This window comes from Denticeps clupeoides, chromosome 15 (assembly GCF_900700375.1).
Source record: "Denticeps clupeoides chromosome 15, fDenClu1.1, whole genome shotgun sequence".
NCBI classification, from domain to species: domain Eukaryota; kingdom Metazoa; phylum Chordata; class Actinopteri; order Clupeiformes; family Denticipitidae; genus Denticeps; species Denticeps clupeoides.
The window spans coordinates 13,294,668-13,318,663 of record NC_041721.1 but is presented as its reverse complement, the minus strand read 5'-3'; the positions used below and the strand labels follow the sequence as shown (position 1 = coordinate 13,318,663).

General features: G+C 46.1%; 1 protein-coding gene across 7 annotated transcripts in view; it reads left to right on the top strand.

Moving 5' to 3' along the window:
- The window catches only part of sox5 (SRY-box transcription factor 5), a 168,777-nt gene that overhangs the window by 79,204 nt on the left and 65,577 nt on the right, over window positions 1-23,996 (top strand). For 4 of the 7 annotated variants that reach the window (XM_028954941.1, XM_028954939.1, XM_028954936.1 and 1 more), the window contains exon 3: window positions 23,095-23,293. In XM_028954941.1, coding sequence (XP_028810774.1) covers window positions 23,096-23,293 — 198 coding nt within the window. In that variant the 5' untranslated portion in view covers window position 23,095. Of the gene's footprint in view, window positions 1-13,918; window positions 14,157-14,333; window positions 14,387-19,048; window positions 19,288-23,094; window positions 23,294-23,996 lie in introns of those variants that run through there. The other 3 variants (XM_028954938.1, XM_028954940.1, XM_028954937.1) reach the window with 3 other exon arrangements.

The window sequence follows — 23,996 nt, the reverse complement described above, 5'->3', positions numbered from 1 at the left end:
CTTTTTGCTTTGGGATTTTTTTTTTCTCTCATCGTGCCAGAAAAAGAGGCATCTAAACCTCACAACATTTTTAACAGGCTCTGGAGTTTGCACTTTTCAGATGTGCCTCCAATAGCACACATCTGCTGCCTGAAGTGCATCTGTTATTTTCTCCACCATTTCAGACTGGGAGGAATGATTGAACCGGCAACAGAAAACATTCTCATTATGGCAGCGGAGGCTTTTTTTTTTTTTCCCTCCTCCCCCTTTTTCTTTTTTTTTTATGTCCATTCATTCATTTACTGCCATAAGCCACCAGCATATTTGTGCAGTTAGTCACACAATGGCCTTCCATTGGCATTGTTGAGATGGCAACAATGAGCATCAGATTTGTGGGTTGGTTATATTTTTGGCCTTTTTTGGTTTTATTGGGCATGTATATATATATATATATGTATAAACCAACATATATGTATATGTTTGTGTTTGTTTTGGGGTTCTTCTTTGGCTTGTGCTTCACCACACTGGCCTGAGATGAAGCGTTCACCTCGCTTTCTGATTGAAAATAACTAATCTAGGATAAGCCGTCCCCAAACAGCTGGCCAAGGAGAGACAATTCTGCTCAACACATGGAAACTGACTTCAGACCAGCCATGGCAGGCGCAACAGGATGCAGCAAGTCAATCCTATAAAGAGCAATGATTCTGGACCGCTTTTATGATCCCAGCTGCCCCTGGTTGGCCTTATTCACTGACCTTCACACTGCTGACGAAAGGGTCCTTTAAGGGTTTTAAAGATTATAGTGACAGTCATCATTCATAAAACTCGACTTATTTAAAAATATTTAAATAGACATTTTGTGTCTGATTTACACATTGTGGAGCTTCTGTGCAACCCTTAGTTTAGTCAAGACTTAGGTCTAATCTGCATCTGTGTAACTGCCATTTAATAAATCACAGTGGGATGCAATGAAAGTGAAAGTGAAGTGATTGTCATTGTGAAACACTGCAGCACATCACACTGTGACACAACAAAATGTGTCCCCTGCTTTTAACCATCACCCTTGGTGAGCAGTGGGTTGGCACCTCAGTGGTTCCTTGGCAACCTTTCGATTATGGGTTCGATTCCTTACTTGCTAGGCCACCACTGCCCCTGATGTCATGTAATGCAAACCTGTGAAGGTAAAACATTGGTGTGTTGCTCCTTCCGCTTTATCATAAATAAAAGAGAGTGAACAAAAAAAACAATTAGGCCACTTATTAAGTTTCAACCACATCTGTGTTGAATCCTCAGTAGTTATCATGTCATTAATCCTATTTCAAAAGACAATATCATATCCCTCAGCCATAGGTCAAGGTCAAGGCAGTCCTGAAAGCAACAGTATATCAGCAGTACTGCTGTGGTCACTGATACGTCACCATGGCAACCACACCAAGCGAAAAAGGCAGCAGGGATTGTAATGGGGAGCACTTATTGCACATTGACAATTATCAGGCCCAACTATTGCATGACTCCCCGGCCACGTGACGCAATTCTTTTCTTAATTTCACAGCAAGGCAAGCTTTTATCTGGAATTCAGCATCACAACTTGATCCATCAACCGCTAAAAGGCTAAATTGATCCAACATCAGAGCGTTCATCTCTACATGGTATTCCTGGAACAGGCAGCTTAGTTAGAGTAGCATTAGGGCATACAACAGACGAGGTGAGTGGATTCTCAGGGTGGTGGATGAGGGGACAGGAAGAAAAGAGAGGAGACTTTTTTCATAGACAACGACAGGCTTACTGAAGCAATGCTGGAATATGCTGAAGTTTCAGACAGTTCCGAGTGCTGAACCGTGAATGCGTCCTACAAACGTTGTGACGCTGAGAAGGAAAGTGGCGTTAAATAAAAATCTTAAAAAGTGACATTCACTGTCAGATGAAAGTCTTGAAACCAAAGATATTGCACATTAAGATATATCTTATTTCCCTCCTCCAAAGTGATCATACAGAAATATGTTCTGTGGTATCTTGTGTTAGTGTCCTGTCTGGATTGCAGGGATTCAGGTCATATACTGTGGAGGACATTGCAGTTTTTATTCACAGTCAATTTGTCTATAATACTAATTCTACTAACAATACTTCTACTACTGAAAACAATAATAATAATAACTATATTAACATGTTAAAATATCTGAATGAAATATGGAGTCATTTTAATGTTTTATTTATATATATATAGATTACAGAGCGGCCCATTTTTTCTGCCCTACTTTTTAGATGATTTAGTAACCGCTCTGTATTACAGATCTGAAGATATAAACAGCATAATCACAGCCCAGTCAGGTTACACCAAAGCAGGTCCCATCTATAGGCCTCAGAAGAACATCTAATAATGGATTTTTTTCTTATCTTTTATAATATATTCATCTGTTTAAAGCATTGTGTCTCACCAAAGACAGCTCCTCTGTGACTCTCAGAAGGAAGTGCGGGGGTTCAGTACGTGAGCCGTTAGGTGAAAAAATAATCAACCTTTTATCAGGGTTGAAATGAACAAATGGGACACACATACACACACACACTCACTCACGGACTCCAGAATAATTACAAGGAGAGACTCCATGGAGATACTGGCACGGATGGGAATTAGTCATTGCATATCAAAGAGTGAAGGAGAGAAAGACACGGCACATGTGAAACACAGGGGCTGCGGCCTTAATGAGAACACAGGGGCTGGGGGAGGTGGCGTCTCCGCTCGGTTTTGGTGGGTGGGTGAGGTCTCAGGATCGGGTCGGGCCCTTCGAAGGCACACCAGTGGAATTGCAGGTCAGTGGTTGAAAGGGTGGTGATGGGGTGGGGGGGTTCTGCTATTGTCTCTCCGCCGGTCACTGTTGGCCTGATCGTGGATGCCCTGCGTGCCATCTGCAGCCCGTGCCTACCCCCACTCCTCCACCTCTCCGCACTTTGCTGGGTGGGCTCGGCCATCTGTGGGCAGTGGGTGAGGGCAGGCACACTGGAATGACAGCAAAAAACACCGATACAGAGCATCACACACAAACATTGTCATTAACCACAAATATCTGTTGACAAAAAGAGACCTTCTATACACGAGCTGTATCCATGTTTATGCACTAAATTCTGATCTGTTTGTGGAAATAGCTGGCTAGATGTGCTCTACATGTACATGTAGTTTATTGTAATTCATCGTGTAACTGCAGGTAAAGCAGGATTTTCTAAAATAAGTTTAAACATTTTTTTGAAGCTGTGTGGTACAGAAAATTGAGGAAGGAAGTACATTTTAAAAACTGTTTATTGTAACACATTAACAAAACAATGATCTCTTCCATTTTTATATAAGCAGTTGTCCTATTTCATATATTTCATACATATTCCAAGTACAATGGAGTGAAATGCACAGTTCCATGCATTCCAAGCATTCTGCATAAATGTTAAATTTCAAGCAAAACTACATTTACTTTACTTTGACAGCTTCATACCAATTGCTTGATGCAGAAACATCTGATGCTACAGAAAAGTCATTTAGCCTCGACACGACTGTTTTGTTGTCCAGTCCAAGTAGTCCATGCTGTCAGGTGTTGTGTTGTAGGGTCATTGTTCAGAAAACTCAATTCGACAGCCCGAAAGCTCTTCCTGTTACTCTCTCACTTTTCTCCAGAGAGGCCTGTTGGTCAATGAAAAGGCCAAATAAATACTAACCTGCACACCCACTTACCCAGAGATATGCAGACCTGGAAGCCCTAATCCTTAACGAAGTTCAGAGCGCTGTGAAAACGGGGGGCTGGGAGTGGAAGGGGGTTACAGACGGTTCCGAGCTGCTCAGGTGTGGCTGCGTTCCCGTCCTCTCCTGGCTAATCTTAAAAGAGCACATGTAACTGCACGGCCGTTGATGTTGGGGGTCACACACTTCCCTGTGGGAGGGTTGGAGGTTATCCATTTAAGGAAAGGGGTGGGTGACATTTGGTGGAGAGCTGCAGTGAGATTGTAGGAGCAACTTTAGAGACTGGACCTTACAGCTGGGAAGGTTGTGGCGCTATCAGCAAAACGTGTTAATAATTTTTCTGAATTATTCGGATTTAAAGCATCCACTCTGCTTTAATATTATATAATAATAGGGTGCTTAAGGAATTTATATAGTGCTATAGTTTGTGCTATGAGTTCCCATGAAGAAGTCCTGGCATTTGTTCTTGGTATCCTAATTTTTTCTTTTTTCTTGTTTTTTTGAGGTCAGTAAATGGGAGGGGTTTGTAAATTTTATTATAAATATGGCCTTGCACTGGTCTAATAAACCGGTCCCTCTCCTTCTCCCTTCTGGCCAGTCTTAAAAGAGGATGCGTATCTGCGTACGTCTGCCCATGCAAACACTCGCGCGTGTTTGACAGAGCAGGCAGCTGGCATGGAGAACACAGGGCTGAATAGGTGCCCCGTTACGCCCAGCCACCCACCTACCACCCTCTCCTCTGGTGTGGCGGCTGGAGAGCGGGTCGTGTGTTGGGGCTCCAGCAGCGTCTCTGAGGTAGGAGGACTGGAGCTGGCGGGCGACTGCCTGGCCAAGAGGGTGAAATCCGCATTCAGGTATAATTAGACGGTCGGGAAGGGGGAGTTTGGCATGTAATAGATAGAGGGGACAGTTTTGGTGATTTGGACGTCTTTCAGGAAGGATGATACTTAGATGTCGTGTGGGCTTTAGGTGGGAGGGAGTTTTGGTGTTTTGGCACGCTTTTCTTGAAGGGGGGACATGTATCAGTCTTTGGCAGATTTTAGTGGAATGGGGTAGTCCTGGGTACTTGGCAGATAGGATGAAGGGGAGCCTTTTTTATTTGGCACGCACCGTGTCGGGGATATCTTAGATATTTGGATGGTTCTTCGCTGGTGGGGGCAATGTTGCCGATTGGCTGGTTTGATGTAGGACGTAGTCCTGGTAATTTGGCAGGTTTGAGAAGGGGCGGGGGCAGAATTCTTGCTTTCCTGGCGTCGTAGGATGTGGCAGTGTTTGGTGGTGTGGAGGGGGGGCAGGACGGAGGCGGGAGCGCTCCTGGTTTTTCCCGGTCTTTGGGAGGTAGGCAGGGGTGCGGCGCTCCGGGGCATGAGGGTGTGTGTGTGGAGGTGGTAGAGTGGGGGGGGGACGGGCTTCGGGTGGCAGCGGCAGACAGAGAGGATGATGGGATGCTGTGCCCCCAGAATGAATGAGATTAAGAGCTGGAGCTGTGTTCTTGGCTCAGCTCTGGGCAGTACTTGCCTGTGAAAGCATGCCTCTCTCCCTCATTCTGTCTGCGTTACACCGCCATGCGTGTCTCTACCCACACACAGCCTCACAGACATCAACAGGGCATGGGTGCATGCCACAGATGGATTCTGTTTCCTTTCTTTCACATGCAGGTAAATGGGCACATTTGAATTTGCACCATGCCAGGATGGGTGTTTTTTTCCCTCTTTCCCCCCTTTTGTTTGACAGCTTTCAGTATATACTCATCGCTAATTCCAAAATGGCTCAAATGCCAGGAAAGTTTTGTTGTGTGAGAAATCTGTGTGGAGGAGTGTCAAGGCAAACAGAGTTTTTGGCCCTGAGCTTGATGCAGAAGTGTTGTGGCTGTTGTTGGGCTTGGAACCAAGAAAGCTGCTGAAAAAAATTAAATTAACTAAAAAAAACAAAAAAAAAACGAATGGCTTCACAACCCCCCTCCATCCTTCCATTCCCTCACTTCCAACAATTAAAAAAAACACACAATGTCCGCTTGAAGAGCTCCTATTGATGTGAAGGCAAAGTGAAGATTTTTCTTGCATATGTCCTCTTAAATATGAATATAAGAGAGATGGGGGGGCGGGGGGGAGGGACCTGCCAAATTCATTTGCCTGCGGATTGAAGTGAACGGCAGATGCTTTGTAGCGTTAAAAGTGTCCAGGAGCGAAAAATGAAACACATGTGGACTTAAAGTAGGCGCTTTAGATGCCATTCAGGCGTAAGCTTATTGAGGCTGGAGGTGTGTGTCTGTGCGTATAGTGTTGGTGTGTGAGAGAGTGAGAGCATTATCTGGTGGTCATTATCAGAGCTCCCGCTGAGCTTCATCGGCAGTCTAATGGTGTGGAGAGATCCACCTTTTTTTTCTGCCCATCTACACACTCGTTCCTCTCCTCCAGCCACATCACATACTCTCCACCCCCATCCATCCAAACAGCCCTGTTCTCCCAAACAACCGACTTTTGCCACACTTCCCCCACCACACTTGTTCAACCAGGGGGCTTAAGTGCCACCACGACCAAATGACTTGCTGAAACTCAAGGTCTCCGCTCGATGAATAACGCAGTGGATATCAGGCATGTTTAAGCCACGTGCGTTAATTAGCGACCGTATTGTGTTCCCGCATCATGGATGTTGTTACATATTTAACAGCGGGGACCATGGGAAGGCTCACACTAGCACACAATTGCCTTTAGTTGTTGCCGGGGTTCAGGTGATGAATTATTTTTGCATATCTCCTTTGCATATTGAATTTATTGATTGACAGTGAGATTCTTTTTTCTGGATTTTCTCATTTTGTCAAGAAAGCTGATTAGACATTGACATAAGTGGCCGTTAACTAGTCTATTTATGCTGCACAAAAATATCAAATACAGAAAATGGAACTATTGAACTACTGGTACTATACAGTACCAGTCAAAAGTTTCAACCCACTTAACCCATTAATCTTTTCCTTTTCTGGCTATTTTTCCCTGAAGACTCACTCACCATCTATTAATCCTGCTGGAGCCCATCCCAGGAAATTGGGCTTGCCACAGGGCGAATACACACTGTTCTGTTGGACATGCACACCCATCACCAGTCCACCTAGTGTGCATGCACTTGGATGCTGGGAGCAAACCAGAGAAAAACCTGGAGAAAAACACACGAGGATTCAAACCTTTGGAGGTGCGAGGACACAGTCCTGTCTCTGTGCCAATATATGGCCCTATAAGTGAAGACTCAAAACTATGAAACAACACTCATGTAGTAAATGTAGTAAAACGTGTTTATTGTCTTCTCATCACCACCTTCAGAACCTGGCTTTTCCTTTACTCATGTTAACAATCATCATATGATGATGACGGTAGTGAGCAAAGCGGTCATGACTCTGATTCATCTCTTTTCTTCTATTAGATTTTTTTTTCATGCATGCCCAAATCAAACTCAGACCAAATGTGTGCTCCTGCAAATACTCAGTGCTCTGTTTTTCCTCTGTATTTTCAGACACATGCACTTGGATACACATATTATGACTGTGCTCAATATATTGATATTGAAACATATTAAACCAAAGTGTGACAGCATCATGATACGTTACTTATAATGAAGCATCTTTGAAACCCCAGCTCTGACTAGGAAAACAGATATATCTGGAGTGATATCTGGAGCAAATTTATATCCTGTGATATTCTGAGTGAAATTTTGTGGGTTTTTTTTTTTTGCTGTTTAGTTTTTATGTCTGCGTTTTACGCATCTTATTTTAAAGGAGCTGCCAATAGCCAGCTTTAAAACACGCTCTCCTTCTGAGCACTTTCCATTGGCACCTCTGCTGCTTCCACCTCTTAAGCCCAACTTGCGTTTTCGTGCGAGCCAAACAATTGCCACTCTGGTTTCCCCAAAGCTGTGGCATTCTGGGTAAGGCTCCCATTCAGGGTTGCTGAAGAGCAGTGATTCTGCACGATTAGTCCAGAAGCCCTTGAATGGAGACCTCCGAGGTGCCCGAGCCTCCGTGCACAGAGAGGGAAGGAAAGGAGGGGGAAAAATGAGTAGCCAATTGTTTTGCCGTGAAATGTGAGAAAGTCTTTGAAATAGTGGCAAAACCCCACTGTGAGGCTGAGATAGTCTAATGGCCTTTAGCCAGAGAAGCTCCAGTCGTCTTGTTCTTTTTTAATTATTAAACAAATTGAGAGTTTCCTTTTAAAAAAAAAAAAAAAGAACAAATTTTAAAAAATATTCTTTACTGACTTTTTTTTTTTTGTTACTTCATGCAACACTCTTCCTCTGCAAGCGTGCATGTGCGTATCCGCCATTCACCCACTTTTAGCCTAAAAGTAATAAGAGTGAGGCGGCTCATGACACAGCAGCAGCCGACTCCGCGGGCCTATAAATAGCAGTGGCATTGCAGTAATTGTTTTCATTTTGTGTAAATTTAATTAACTGAAGATGCTAATTAGCAACAGGTGGAGTAGCACACAGGCGCGGCACCCCTCTAATTAATTCTCCATTTTGCAAAGTTTACTGTTGGTCCTCCTCCGTACAAAAATAAATTCATTAATAACTCAGACTCTCATCGCACGCTGTGCAAACGCTTTTCTTTGGCTCGCAGAACATGGTCCTGATACAAGCCAGATATGAGGGAGACTCACAAGTTTTGGAATTCTTGGCCAAACGTGTCCACTTGCACCCTGCCTCTCTCTTTCTCTGGGCGGTGACGTGAGCGTGCTCCGTGACATCACGGCAGAGCGCAGGATGCGACTCCTCAGATGCCCGGTGGACAGGGCCACTTTTGTTCAGGCGTGTTTGCTCTCTGCGCGTTAGGCTCTCGCTGAGAAAAGCTGCGCTCTCAGCGTTACGGAGCGCTCACAACATGAGCCGTAGCCCATTTAAGCCCACAGGCGGCCATTGTTGCTGAAGGGGGAGCCCCTTTCTTTCCTGGGGATCTCGAGCATACAGTCAAACGTCTCAGTAAACAAGCGTACATCCACACACCCTTACTTTTTTTGATGCACTAGTTAAAGGTGAAAGTCCATAATGCAATAATAATTTAAAGTGTCAAAGTTTACAACATGTGTGCAATAGCAAGCAATATGCATTCTATGCTGTATATATTGCTAGAGCTTCTGTATTTACACTTTTACATTTACTTTTACATTTGAAAATAAAAAAATTCGAAATTAAATAACAGTCTTCTTCGTGTATATCTAAACCAAAAATTTCTTTATGCTGGCAGAACATTTACTCCTTTACAAATATAGAGCTTAGAAAAGTAGAAAGTGTAGAAAGTGAAGTGATTGTCACATGTGATACAAAGCAGCACAGCACACGGTGCACACAGTGAAATTTGTCCTCTGCATTTAACCCATCACCCTGTGTGAGCAATGGGCAGCCATGACAGGCGCCCGAGGAGTAGTGTGTGGGGACGGTGCTTTGCTCAGTGGCACCTCAGTGGCACCTTGGCGGATCGGGATTCGAACCGGCAACCTTCTGTTTACGGGACCGCTTCCTTAACCGCTAGGCCACCACTGCCACCAAACACAGCAGTACAGCACACAGTGCAATTTGTCCTCTGAATTTAACCCATCACCCTGAGTGAGCAGTGGGCAGCCATGACAGGCGCCCGGGGAGCAGTGTGTGTGGACGGTGCTCTGCTCAGTGGCACCTCAGTGGTACCTTGGCAGATCGGGATTCGAACCAGCAACCTTCTGATTACGGGGCCGCTTCCTTAACCGCTAGGCCACCACTGCCCCACCACTGCCACCACTTACTAACAAGCAGCGTTTTCAAAAACCTTAACATGACTACAGCTGACATGCTAATTCTGTGAGATTTTACACTTGTGCTAATGATGTGCTAGCATCACGAATCACAGCACACAAATGTCTTATCTTATACATTCTAGCTACCACACTGAAAAAGGAAAACACTGGCTTCATTTTTTTAGTCACACCTGAAAGTGAAGCGGGCGAAAGTGAAGCGATTGTCATTGCAGCACTGCAGCACAGCACACGGTGACACGGTGGTTTGCTCAGTGGCACCTCAGTAGCACCTTGGCGGTTTGGGATTCGAACCGACAACCTTCAGATTATGGGACCGTTTCCTTACCCCCTAGACCACCACTGCCCCACCTAAACCTGCTGTTACCTGGTTTATTTACATTACATTTTTACATCTACAATTCAGAAAAAGTCAGAAAAGCATGCTAATTAGAATATTAGCAATAGATTATAATGCTATCTATGATATAAACAAATGGTCTGAGAGTCTTAACCTATTATGTTATAAGATTGGTTCATTCACTCTGTACTTTGAAAAATTTAGTAATAAAACGACACAATTTCATTATAATATGCAATTCGTAGACATGCCTGATATTTGGCCTAGACATCTAAAAGGTTGTCTGTTATTTAAAGTTGCTGGTATATCAGAGTAACCATGTAAAAAAAAAATCGTATGTTTGCTGCACTTTTGAAAACGACGGACCTCACCGCATGCTCCAGTCCACTCTCAGGAGACTCTAACATGGGTGTCCCACATGGATGGGTGAACCAACCTAGGCCTAGTTATGTTGCCTCTGCAGCCCTTTAACTGCACCGTTGAGGGGCTTTGGTCAGGTTGGCAGCTCCCGCGTCTCCAGACTGAAAGCGTCTCTGAGAGGCCAGTGGGACAAAAAGAGCGGCTCTGCTGCGGAGGGGAGATAGTAGCCTATCTTAATGGCTTCTGACGACCGCCACTCAACCATCAGAGGAGAGATTTCCTTCCTGCGGAGCACTGCCGATAAACACACACATCACAGGAATGCCGACTATCCTGTCTCACACACACTCACAGGCACATACTTACACACGTGGGCATACACATGTGAACACATGAACACACACAGTCACATATGATCACATTCATGCTCATGGTTCACACACATTGCTAATGCCGGTCTTCATGGATTGGATGTTTTTACAGCACAGATGCTTGGTTGAATAGAACCAAACCTTAACAAGTTAAACAGTGCAACAGATAGTTGAAAGAAACCACGGCCACAATGGAATATCATGGCGTGGTGCAAATCTTTAGATATGATAGTAAAAGTGATGTGACAGTGATTTTTGTCATTGTGATAGACAGCAAGCGGAGCACACAGGGGTTAAGGGATCGGACCAGAAGGTTGTTGGTTTGAACCCTGCCAAGGTGCCACTGAGCAAAGCACCGTCCCCACACACTGCTCCACGAGCGCCTGTCATGGCTGCCCACTGCCATGTGATGGTTAAATGCAGAGGACACATTTCACCGTGGCACCATGTGCTGTGCTGTGTTTCAGAATGACAATCACTTCACTTCAACGAAATGTGTCCTCTGTGTTTAACTCATCACCCTTAGTGAGCACAAGTGACACCTTCAAATTAAGTTAATTTTCATGGCAAAAAGGGACTGATCACTCTTCATAACATTCTGGAGTATATGCAAATTTCCATAATAAAAACGGAAACAGCAAACATCGTGAAAACCAGAATTTGTGTCATTCTCAAAACCTTTGGCCACGACTGTAGTGGATCCCACTACCATCTCAGATAGATGACATATTCGACCAGGCCACCTACTTGTACTGCTTCATGGTCCCGTTCTGAGAGTGGAACACCCTATACAACCCACTGCTTTGGAAATGTTCACAATCAGAAACTTAGCAGCACATTTTGAAACATATCAAAGTCTCCCAGTATCCTGTTTCATCTTCCTGCTACCAACACACCAGCCTCAAGACCTGGACAGCTGCCACTGTAGCAACATTCATCTCCCCTGACAGTGGTTTTAATCTTTTGGTGTATGTATACAAACATTGACACAAAGTGGCACACACACACACACACACACACACACACACACTCACACACAGGTGAGACAGAAGGTTATAGGGCGCAGCGCGGCATGTCACAGCGCCTCCGAGGTGATAAGTGACCCGATGTGCCGCGTGTCGGGGAACTTGAAGGACGGGTGGAGGCAGGCAGTGGCGGAGATCTGGACATGCGGATCGATGCGAGGTGAGGCAGCAGCTGATGCCGACTGATCCAGGTACAGTGTCGTGCACCAATGGCTACTGTGTTAACGAAGGAAGCGGTTCTGATAACAGGGGTTACAGGATGCCACATCGTCTCATCAGCGCAACACAACCGCGCGGAGGGCAGAGGGGGTGGTTCAGTTTACGTGAGTGTGTGTGTGTGTGTGTGTGTGTGCGTGTGCGTGTGTTCTGGGGAATACTGAGGAAAAAGGATTGTTTACTGCCTGTCTCCACCGGACCCTCGGCTCACTGGGCCTCTAATTCACCACAGCTGTGGGGGGGGGGGTCCTACAGTTCATCTGCTGAAGGGTTCCTTTGTGTGTGTGTGTGTGTGTGTGCGCATACGTACACTCATGAGTTACTGTCGACAGGCCTACGCTAAGTGCAACCTTTCTTCATTCGTACCCTTAAAAACAAAAATCCCAAACAAAACTGGTTATTTTACCCTAAATAGTAAATACGTGTATAATTAAAAAGCCCCGAGAGGCCGAACCTTGAATTCTCAGAGTGTCTCTATTCAGCAGCAGCACGCCGCCAACACGAGTGGAGAATCATCAAAAGACACTTTCACGTTGGATGAAACGTCCTGCTAACTTGTCTTTTCTTCCTGCACTCGCTTTGTCTCATGGCTGTTGTTGACGCTATTGCATCGTTCGTTCATTCCTTCCATCGCCCGTACTTGGTGTGTGTGTGTGTGTGATTCTTTTATTTTGAATAATGAGCTCCCCTCGCTCTTTACCGTAGGCCTTGACATTGTTGATCGCTCAAATGTTTAACTACAGACAATTGGTATCTGCGAGAAGATAATTAACGTCTTACTCAAGTGCAGGTGGAGGGGTGTGTTTCGCTTCTCACTTTTTTTGTGTGTGTGTGTGTGTGTGTCACCTGTGGGAAAAAGAAAAATCTCTCCGTCCAACAAGTGCTCCGAGCTTCTTTTATTCTCTTCACTCCGCGGCACTGAAACGTTCGGTATTTTTGGTCGGAGGTCAGGCCGGGTCTTCCCGTCGCCGCAGCGTGACCGCGGCGGGCGCACAATCGGGTTCCTGTAAGGTGCGGCTAACGCTGTCACAATGCGTACAGCTGTCCGGGAGGTCAGGGGACGGTGCCGGTTCCAAACCCGAAAAATCGGATTAAACCTCCCTCTGCCGCGAATTATGCATGATCTGCGCTGGCCGATAAATTGGGTTAGCCTAATACATGTGTAACGAGAGTCATCAGTGGCGTGACAGCGCTGGGCTTTATTTGCTCTTTCCATTATTCTCAGGATTTATGGCTATGATATATGTTTGTGCGTGAGAGAGGCTGACTGACAGGAAAACACTGACAAGCACTGACAAGCATTGTGACTCCATTTACAAGCGTATACGCTGCGTGCGTGCGCGTGTGTTCCGTGGCTGAAAAAGATTGACACACACACTGTGTAAAGTTGCCCCGAGAGCCTGTTTGCTGTAGTCGGACCTGTCAGAATAAGACGGAGTTCAACTTGTGCGAGGACAGGACAATGGGCCATCGTCGCTCTCGCTGACGGGCGGACCACACACTCCTGATCGTGAGTGACAGCGCTAAAGGCTGCGCAGCACAAAGCCCAACTCACTCCTCAGGTGTGAGCGCACACACACGGCCCTTTATTTTACCTCCATCAGAACACACGACGTGAACGATTTCATCAGGGCGGGGTTTCCGAAAAAGTTCTACACATTTTTAACAATTTTATTCCGTCAAATATGGCATTTTAAAAGTGTTCCATAGTTACTTTCAAAAAAGCTACAAGAAAATGAATAAAAAAAAAAAGATTTAAATGAAGGACAAAGTAGTAAAATAAAGTGAAGCAAATGTCCAATTTAAAATAAGAACGGAATGTATAGCAGAGTAGTAGAATAATTTACAATTAATCAATTTTTTGTGAGTGTACATAGAAAACTGGGGATTTAAGGCAATGCTGCTGTGTGACATGTGTAAAGGAGACACACACACACACACACACACACACACACACACACAGCGCAAGCCACAACCACAATGACAGAGGGCTGTGTGTACTGGCCCTTTAAGGGGCCAGATCTAACAGCTTAGAGCAAGAGGAGGGAGGGGACAGAGGGAGAGCGAGAGGGAGAGAGAGAGATAGAGAGGAGGAGGGCCAGCGGAGAGAGAGAGAGAGAGAGGGAGGGAGGAAGAGTGCGAGGTTGGTGTGTGTGAGCGCGCGAGAGAGGGAGAACGGAGCGGGCGAGCGAGCGAGCGAGAGAGAGTGAAACAGGCTCATTTGTTTCAGAGGTTAGAGGATCAATAGGCAGATTTGTTTGGAGGGTCCTGCACTGTTGGAAGTGAATGTTATTGTGGAAAGGATCTCTGCGCCTCGGCCCCCCGATCCAGCATGCTGACAGATCCTGAGCTACCTCAGGAGTTTAACAGGTACGTGTCCAGCCAGCCACACACACACACACACACACACACACACAGTCTCCCTGACACACACTGGACAGATATTCAGAGAGAGAAAAAGGAGAAGCGGTAAGAAAGGGGTAGCAGATCTCACTGTTTGGCCAGGAGAGTGTGTGTTGTGTGTGCGTGTGTTCAGATGTAGTTGCGAGTCGGTCAAGGCAGAGAAAGTTGCCGTCACTCAGCGGTGCAGCAAGGACGGTGTGAGTATACACACGGCTGTGCTTGTGTGTCTGTGTGTGTGTGTACTGTCCATCTGAAGTAAACAAAGTCACCATGAGAAGTGATCTGTTGGTCTGTTCTTCTCTCTCTCTCGCTCTCTCTCTCTCTCTGTCCATGAAAGGGTTCCGCTCTCAGAACTAAGTTGTAAATGTCAGGACCAGGATTAGCGCGTTCTGCCGTTCTCTGCTGTTTCTCTACCTGCTTCTTTACGTTGCTCTGTAGAACTTTCTCATGTGTTCCTCACTTCCAGCTCTCCCTCCTGTACGTTCTGAGGGTCCGCTGTGCACACTGGACGAGTTTCCCACTCAGCCGCTTTAACGGAACAGTTACGTGCTTGTCTCGGACATACTTAAGAACATGTAGAACATGTACAGTTCTGAAGAACACTCCTTCACTCTCTATTCACTAAGTCCCTCTTGCCTAAAAAGAAAAATTTGGGTAAAATGTCAGAGCCGAATTGTTGAGCTGTTGTTGTTGTCATAAAATTTTTTTATCCTAAAAAGATCTTAGCGATCTGCATGTTATTCTGTTTTTATTTGACTGGGGACAGATGTCCACTCTGGCCATATGTTTTTTTTTTTGGTCCTTGCCAAAATCATTTTATGTATTATGGGGTGAAAAATGTTGTCACCTTCTGTGCCATGTCAGGGGGCGCAGGGCTTTTTTTTTTTTTTTTTTGCTCTAGCAAATAATGTCCCTTTGAAGCTAATGCTCTAAAAAGAAAGATTAGGGTTTAATACCCCGTTTTAATGCACGCATTTTATTTCCACAATTTGACTCCTGATTCCATTTGCTCTGCTAAAGTACTGCACTGTTTTGCCAGATGAAACTAATCTTTTGTTCAGAGATAAACTGCGGGTTTATCCCTGAATTAAGAACACATTTATATGTTGCGAAAATATGTGTTTTTAATAAATCATCATCCCATAAAAAAAAGGGGCCGGGGTGGTGGGAGATAACAACGGCTACGTTGAATTAAAAATTTAAAGGATTACGCAGGAAAGCAGAATGTATGGTGATAAAAGTTGAGGATTACAGTGACTTAGGGGAAATTGCGGTTAAAAGTCCGCTTTCGAGTAATGCACTCTATCAGTGCTTAAAAGTGCGCTGAAGTACCAGTGTGTGTGTGTGTGTGTGTGTGTCTCCGGTGTTTACTGTGTGAATGTGCGGGTCTCTTCTGCTCACAGAATGTGTGACCGCCAGTGTGTGTGTGTGTGTGTGTGTGTGTGTTTGTGTGCATTTGTATGCCTCCCCACTACCGATGCTATTATAATATACTTTAATGTTTCCAATATTCATAAAGTCAGGTGGGAAGTATTGTTTAGACTGTTTTGAGTGTTGCCAGTGCTTGGAAATGCAAGCAATATTAATTCACTTTCAGAGCTGGTCAGAAGCTGAAAAAAAAAACAGTTTTGCGCTCATGAAATGTTGTTAGCACAGACTTGCTTTTTTTTCTTGCTGTCACAATAATTATGAATCTTCTGTGATGTGGACATGTGATGGGATTTATAGAGATTAATGTTGAGGATCGAATGAAGGTTGTTTGGGATTTTTTTTTTATTTTTATTAGTCTGATGGCATGTGATCTGTGCGTCTGTTTGTGGTTAAACTGAACTTAAAGGCATTTCAGTTTCTATTAATGCATTCACATTTGCCTAATATTGAGGAAAAAACAATGATATTAACAATAATAACGATAATGTTTGGTATGTGGCATGTTCTAATTATTATTGAATAATTGTTGGGAGTAATTACCAATCAACTAGTGCACATCAGGACAATGTGATGATTTATTTAACAAAATTGTGCTTTTACTTTCTGAAATAAAGCAAAAATATTTTCATATAAAGCAGTAAAAATGGCCACATATCTTATATTGTGAAATATAAGAAATCAAAAAAAAAGGAAAAAGCACGAGGTCGTGAGTAGCATGTGGTGGCGGTGTGTGTGTGCGGCATGTGTGTGCGGAGTGTTGTGTATCCGGGGCCTGCAGTGTGCAGTAGCTGAGCAGACTGATGGGGTTTGTTCGGCCTGTCGGCGGCGAGGGGTCCGCGGGCTTCTGTGGTCAAACTGATACATTCCTCAGGGCCGGCCCAGGAAAGACTGCGAGTGTGAGATTTTAACACTCGGCCATTTGTCTCTCTCTCTCTCTCTCTCTCTCCCACCCCCCCTCACCTCTCATACGGCTTCGGCTTATTTAAACATCTGTGTTAGGGCCACCTCTGTTTTCCTTTAGGGTTAGTGTGTTGGTCGGTGGCGGCTCAGTTATGCTTCACTTTCTTCTCAGAGTTTCATTCAAACTTTGGTCGTGTCCTCTGAGGCTATAAGCAGGCACTATCAGTTATGTTAACAAAAAGAGGTGTTAACACAGAGGCTCTGTGTGTGTGTGACAGAGTGAATTAGAGAGTGTGTTAATAGCAGTTTGGCTCTTTCAGACCGTCTCGCAGGATAACGTCACCGCGCGTTTCCGTGGCCTGAACACAGATGATGGGGACGGAGAGCCGGTCCCCTCTGTCCCCTCTCTCTCACTCTCTCTCTCTGTCTCTCTGTTATTCACTGGGCTCATTCAGAGCAGACTGGCCCATTGTCTGGGCCATATTGTGCCCCCTCTCAGCGGCTTGATAACCGTGTCTCCATGCTGAGGGAAAGAAGAAAAAAAAAAAGAAAAAGAGAGAAAGAAAGAAGAACAGAAGAATACCAGAACAGAATGCTAAAGTGCACCCCCCCCCCCCTTCTTTTTTTACCACCCCTCCTCCCTTTCAACCTTTCCAGACCTCCCTGGCGCAGTCAGCTGACCAGCCCTCTCCACCACCACCAATGCCATGGCTAGAAGGGAGATTTTTCTTTGGATTGATGTTAACGGGGGTTTCGCTGCAAGGCGGCCATTAGCGGCATTTTCCCATAAGCACACCTTACAGCACAGAGCGCGGGAGAAATGGGGAAAGTGAAGGTTTGGGGGCGGGGCGACAGAGAGGGAAAGTCAAATGACAGCTGGTCAGAAGTGAAAGGTGAAAGGTCAGGAAAGTCCCGCACACTGCAGACAGGGGAGGTTTCGTAACCGAATCGATGGCGGGTTGACAGAGAGCCGGTGCTAAATGGCTTCTGTCGTTTGTCAGATTTCTCGACCTCCTCTTTCTGTGTGTGTGTGTGTGTGTGTGTGTGTGTGTGTGTGTGTGTATTTGTCTGGTCTCGCTGGACACACAATGGCAGCTCTGTGTCTGCAGGTAGAGGACGACAGCGAAGCGTTCAGTCAGGCCGAGGAAAAGAGCGAGAGAGGCAGACTGGGAGTACTTTTCTTCCGTCTGACTATTTGCATTGTGTGTGTGTGTTTGTGTGTGTGTCTACCTTGTAACTAATAACAAAACCAAAGGCCCTGGTGTGAGTTACTGTACCCGCCGCATTCATTTTGCCAGATCCGAGTGCCAGTTTGACATCAGACATCCCGCATGGACGATTGCGGAGACTCACAGGGCTTAAATGTTTATACAGGCTTTTTATTGGAGCGTTTTCACAATCAACACTTCGCAGGTACGAGCCCTGACCTTTCCACAGGCTCAGTGGGAGAGCCTGTTTACCCGGAGAACAAATGGTGGCGTTTTAATGGACGACTGGACAAATGGAGTCTAAACATGTGCGTCACGATGGAAAAGCTGTGCTCATTTGTCAATAAACATTACTTGCGTCTCCCCTCTTCTCCAAACATCAGGGAATAAGTCGTCCTAAACTGGGGAAAGGGGGTGGAGCTTAATATGTAATAGTATTCCCAATGCTAAACCACCCCAACCCCCTCTGTCTTTTCCCCCATAGCATTTGTTCCCTTTGATTTTATTCATTTTTTCCCCGCAGTTTTACACAACATGGATTCTCTCCAAGGTAAAATGTCAGTGAAAATCACAGCGCAGTGACTCAGGCAACGAAAAATGAAAGAAATAAATGAGAACGAATCCATGACAGGGAAGTATGGGGTTGTATTAAGAGATGACTAAGGTGCCGGAATGGACCCCTCCCTGAAGCACAGTGAGCTGTGCCCTGAATGCGCCTTTATGTGGTATTTTCATTAAGGATCGTATGATCATCGGAACAAGTCTGTGTGGAAGTGGTCTCCCCCCCCATCTGCATTAATGACAGTGGGCTCTTGAGCTGCATGGTGTCCACAAGTTTATGCCGAACCTGATGATCCATGTTATTCCAGCATGATGTGAGAATGTGTCGTGCTTCTGAAAGTTAACATGGCCACAGACGTGCAGAAATACGCTTATTAAATCATTCTGAGCATGCATATAAATGTATATTTTACCTCTTACAACTTTTGTTCTCGAATTTTAGACCTTAATATAAATAAGTCACATATCACATGTCTTCTCCTCGTTTATTTTTAATTTGCGAGCGCGTCTCCGGTGGGAATTGTGGACAGTGACACTACACTCGGAGCCTTTGCCTTTTGTAAGGAGGCTGGACAGGAAGCTGGCTTGTCCCCCTTTAGCCTGAGAGTCACAGCGAAAAGAAAACAGAGGCGGCTTTGTGTGTGTGCGAGTGTGTGTGTGTGTGTGTTGGAGAAAGTCCCCCCCCTCCACCCCAGAACAGTACTTGTCCGTCTACCTCACTGTCCCGCAGTTCCCACTGATGCAGAGTGCGGCCTATAAATAGACGTGAGGCAATATCCTTAAGAGACTGTGAAGACACAGAAGGAGTTCAGAGTCGCTCACAAACAAGCGATTGTGCAAAAGAGGACGCCTCGCCGGCCTATCTGCGGGCTTTATCGTCCCCGGGGTGCCGGAATGGAGACGGCGAGAAAGAGAGGGGTGAAAGAAAAGAGAGGTCTGACAGTTCAATGCCAAGGGAACCTTCTCCCGGACTTCTCCCCGAGGTCCCGAGAGTGCGGGTAAATGGAGGACTTTTCACATACATAGCCAGGGACCCGGAGCTTATCAGAAAAGGGCATTCCGTTTAAAAAAGCCTCATTGTGTCGAGCCCTGTTTCCTCACTGCAGGAATATGTGAAGTCATTGTTTGTGCCCTGACAACAACACTACAAAGCAGAGGTCAAATTTGGGTGAGGTCATCGACCAGGGTGGGTGATATACGCTGGAAAAAAAAAGTCATTATATGTGTGTTGAACCCAGATTTCCTTCCATAAGTAATGTTAAACTTTATCGTAGTCAATTAAAGATTTGGTTCTGAATGGTTATAATAACTAATGTTGGCTACTTCGTTTCTGTTTATGGCAGCTTTACAAACCGTTTTCAGTTCTGCATTCATTTCGTGTGCATATAATTATCCTGAAACTTCTTTGATTGTTGCCATTGATGGATATTAAAACTGAGGTTTTCGAAAACTTTACGAAATAAGATCTAATTGTGTGTGCGTGTGTCCTGCCCCTAATCCTGACGCTGTTTACATCATTGATGTTATTCCAGTATATATAGACAAGAGATGAAGGCAGCAGGGTGATGGGAGGACTCCAGTACCATTTCCAGTAACCTTGCAACTGTCCAATTACATGAAAGCTTAACCTTAAACTGTGCATCTTACACACTGGCACAGAGGAAGGTGGACACAAGCAATTTGGCTTCTAGAGTGTGTGTGTGTGCGTGTGTGTTATTGAGGACGCTTGTCATCGGGGACTGTTTGATGTTTCAGTGCAGCTGTCAGCATTTTCTGGTGTAAAAACCTGCATCCCATCTCTGTCGCTTCCCATCCCACTGCCTCATTAAAAACGCCAGCCTCTGAGTGTTAAGCACAAGTGATGAGCGATTAGCAGGAAAATCGCCGGGATTTCGGTGCTTAAACTCTGGCCCCTCGCTCCCTCTCTGTATCTCACGCTCTCTTTCTCGCTTATTTATTTATTTATTTAATGGACCGTCGGCTAGGGCCGATTACTGACTTAACAGAAGCTACATAAGTGACAGGAGAGCGAGATGGGAAGGAGGGGGGGACTCCAAATATATATATATACTCAAAAAAAAAAAAAAAAAAAACATTCCCACTCAATCAGCATCAAGGCGACGGGGGCCACGGTGGAAATGTGTGCTGATAATCTCAGCTTAGCACCCAGGCAGGGGGGCACCAGCCAACAGCCAGGGCAGGCCAGGGCCGGGCTGCGCCCTGAAACCCAGACCGACCCACGAGTGGCTGATGTGTCTGACTACCACACAAAATTAAAATAAATAAATGAATAAACGGCCGGTAGTATTCCTGCACTAGGAATGTATGGGTGCCGCGTGGCGTGGCGTGGCGGGGAACGCTCAGGAAGGTGCAGAGGGCGGCCACGTGCAGCGAAGGTCTGTGCGAGCGGGCGTATCTGAAAGAGCGGGACGGAGTCGAGCGAGAGTTTGAGCGAGGGAGGGAGGGAAGGAGGGAGGGTTTTCCGCGTTTGGCATGCCCGTCTTTATTGCAGCCACAGAAGGACGGAGTGAAATTATGCTAATGGCGGCTAATTATGACCTTGGAGACCAGCTTTGCTGCCAATTTATCTACTTAATAAAACCTCTCTTTCTAATCTGTACATCACTACACGCTTTAAATGTTTCATGTAGGCTGTGGACCAAGACTGTCCTGCCAACTTTAAATGAAATAGCAGCTATAACCTGGTTACCCGGGGTGTGGAATTGTATAGTAATTATACTTCAAAGGCTTGGAGGAAAATAGACATTTTATTGCTCAAGAGGAGCTGCGAAAGCGCCCGTGTCAGTAAGCTGGTGCAGGAAACTGGGAGTGTGTGTTTGCAGTAAGTAAGCGGGGTAGGAAAGGAGCAGAAAACGGTTTATTCCTTTATTTATTTGGTTATGTATTTCCTACAGAAATAGCCGAAGACTGGCGCGTGTTGTCGGGGAGTGAAAGTGGCCATTCGAGGCTCTGGGAGGGGCCGGGTCTGGGCGGGGGGGGGTGGACCGGGCAGAATGAGGTGTGGACAGAGGTGGAGGTTTTTCTTTTTTTGGGGGGGGGGGGGGGGGGGGGGGGGGGGGGGGGGCAGCGTGGGCCTGAAACAAAAGGCCCCAGTGTGTGCGAGAATGAAAGGAGGTAAAGTAAACAGGCAGCGCTCAGGCCAGCCCCTGTGTGGCTGCAGGATCGGGCAGACGGGGCCTGCGGTGTCGGGGAGGGCGGCCCCGCACCGTTTATACAGCTGGGCCTTCGTCGCTTTCATACTGCTACCTCCCCGAGTGTGAAGCGGCATGGCCGATCACTCACACACACACACACACACACGCACACACACTTCCATTCACTCGCTGTGTAAACAAAACACACACACACACGGGCCGAGCGTACACATATTTCTCCTCGGTACGGTTCCATTCTAGTTCTAAAACAGCATGGTGGGTGCAGTGTTCGGATGGAGGGGGCACGTTTTATATTTAGAACCATTTTATTATGTCCCTGCAATGGGTTCTGGATTAAGGTCATACTAATGGCGAAGGGTGTTTTTGTCTTGTTTATTAATTTATTTTATTTGTTCCATGTTGGCAAATTAGCAACACTGCGCCAGCACTGACGTGCAGCAGTCGAGCTAATTACCGGAGCAGCATGCCGCAACAATGCCGCACGCTCAGCTAACGCTAAATCCAATTTCAGTAAGAAAATAATCTGTTTACACTTCACTGTAATAAAGGAGAGCGGCACCTCGCAGGAAAGCCGCGAGTGGAACGGTAACCACCAATCGGGAAAGACACTGACCGAGGCCGTAAGTCTATTATCGGCCAGAAAGGCCGCGCATGGGCCAAAAGTCAATCCCATTAGCATCAATCGGGGAAGGAGTTTGTGCGTTGCAGTGAGGCAGAGTAAGAATGGGGGAAAAAAAATAACTACCATGGACATTAGTACTTCGGTATACGGTTCCTTATCACCCAAAGCTCATGGTTACACTAGCTAGAAGGCTGAGAAGTGCTTCTGAAAGCACTTACGAAGTGCTGTGAACCAGATTAAATCCCATTATTGTAGCATATTCATTTTTTCCCCCTATTCACCTAAAGAAAGAAGGGTACCGCTGAAAAGAAAGAGAAGGGTAAGAAAAGCAAGCTCATTTAACAGATGCATTTCTCCTTCCTTTTCTCAAGGTATTGGCGTAACAAAAGCTTAGCAGTAAAAAAAAGAAAAAAAGAAAAATATATGATTTTTTTTCGGGCCATTTTAATGCATGCCATTGTTCGGCACACATTGTTTTGCGTGTATTGTCTGGGTTTTTAGATATTGTTATTAGCAGGCTTTTATTAGCGGCCCGACGGTCCCTGTAGTCTCTCCCGCCTATTGTGGCTCGCCAGTCCTTTCATTCGCGTCGTCAATGGGGGCTTGCCCTGGCTCTTCTTAATGGACCAGCGGAGTGTGTGCTTCATGACACAGGCCTTGACAGTAAATGTATGGGGGGGGGGATAGACGCATAATAGCACGCGGAGCCTTTGTGGTGAATGGGAGCGGCGTCTGATTGCCGTAGTGTTAATGATTATCTCTGGCGTGTAGGTGCCATGTGCGTACGTGTGGGCATCGGGGGAAACGGGATGATGCATACATGTGTGTCTTTGTGTGTGTGTGTGTGTGTGTGTGTAAGAAAGCCAGAGACCCACTGCCTTACACACAAAGGCATGGATGTGTGTCAGTCACGATTAAAGAACAGCCATGTCTTGCTCCCCTTCCAGGATGCTTCATACTCACTCACTCATTCCTCCTCTCTTCCTCTCCCTCTCTCTCTTTTTTAGGATGTCTTCCAAGCGACCAGCCTCTCCATATGGGGGAACAGATGGAGAGGTAGTCATGGCGACGAGCAGACAGCGATTGGAAGATGAGGAGAATGACGGGCACCCTGTCATTCACTTACCCCTGAATTCCTACTGCAGCAAGGTGTCCCCTCGCTCCCCTCGGCCCCTCGACAGCCCCCCAACTCTCCAGAGCTCCATGGTAAGGGTCCTGGTAGGACGTCTTGGGCCTGCAGGTTTCTTCCAGGTTCCCAGGCTCCTCCCACTTATGGACATTTCTTAAATAACATGATCCGAGCTCATGAATGGTCGAGCAACTCAAAATTTTGGATGACGCCCGGGTTGTGATGTAAAGTCATGTCACAGAGCAAGAGATAAGTAGGTGGTGAGATGATCACGTTCATAATACAATCGTGTTGTACGTCATGAGATTAGTTGCTGAACGTCCATTTTGCACTTATTTTCTCAAAATAAATGAATTGCCACATTAGGAGCAGGATGAGCTCCGAGTCTCGCGACCGTCTTACGGCGCCGTCTGACGGTTACTCAGCATCTCCCACACCAGCCATCCCTCTATATTTGCGCGACCCGTCCCACAACCTCGACTCTCGTGACGGTCACGTTCAAATATCATCCACCGACTCACAAGCCGGCCGGCCAGACGGGCCCACTCTCTGCTCGGAGAGGGTCAAGATGAATCACGTCTTTATCTGGGAGCGAGACGAACTGGCGTGGGGAGCCCATTCAGCTTCGCCGCGCCCTCGCCCGTCTCCAGATCTTCTCAGAAGCTCCCTGAACACCGTTATGCGCCATGGTGTAGACTGGAGAACCCCCTCTGCGGACCCGGTGTACAGCACCGCATGTTTATGAGACACACGGTGCCTGCGAACCTCATGACACGCCAC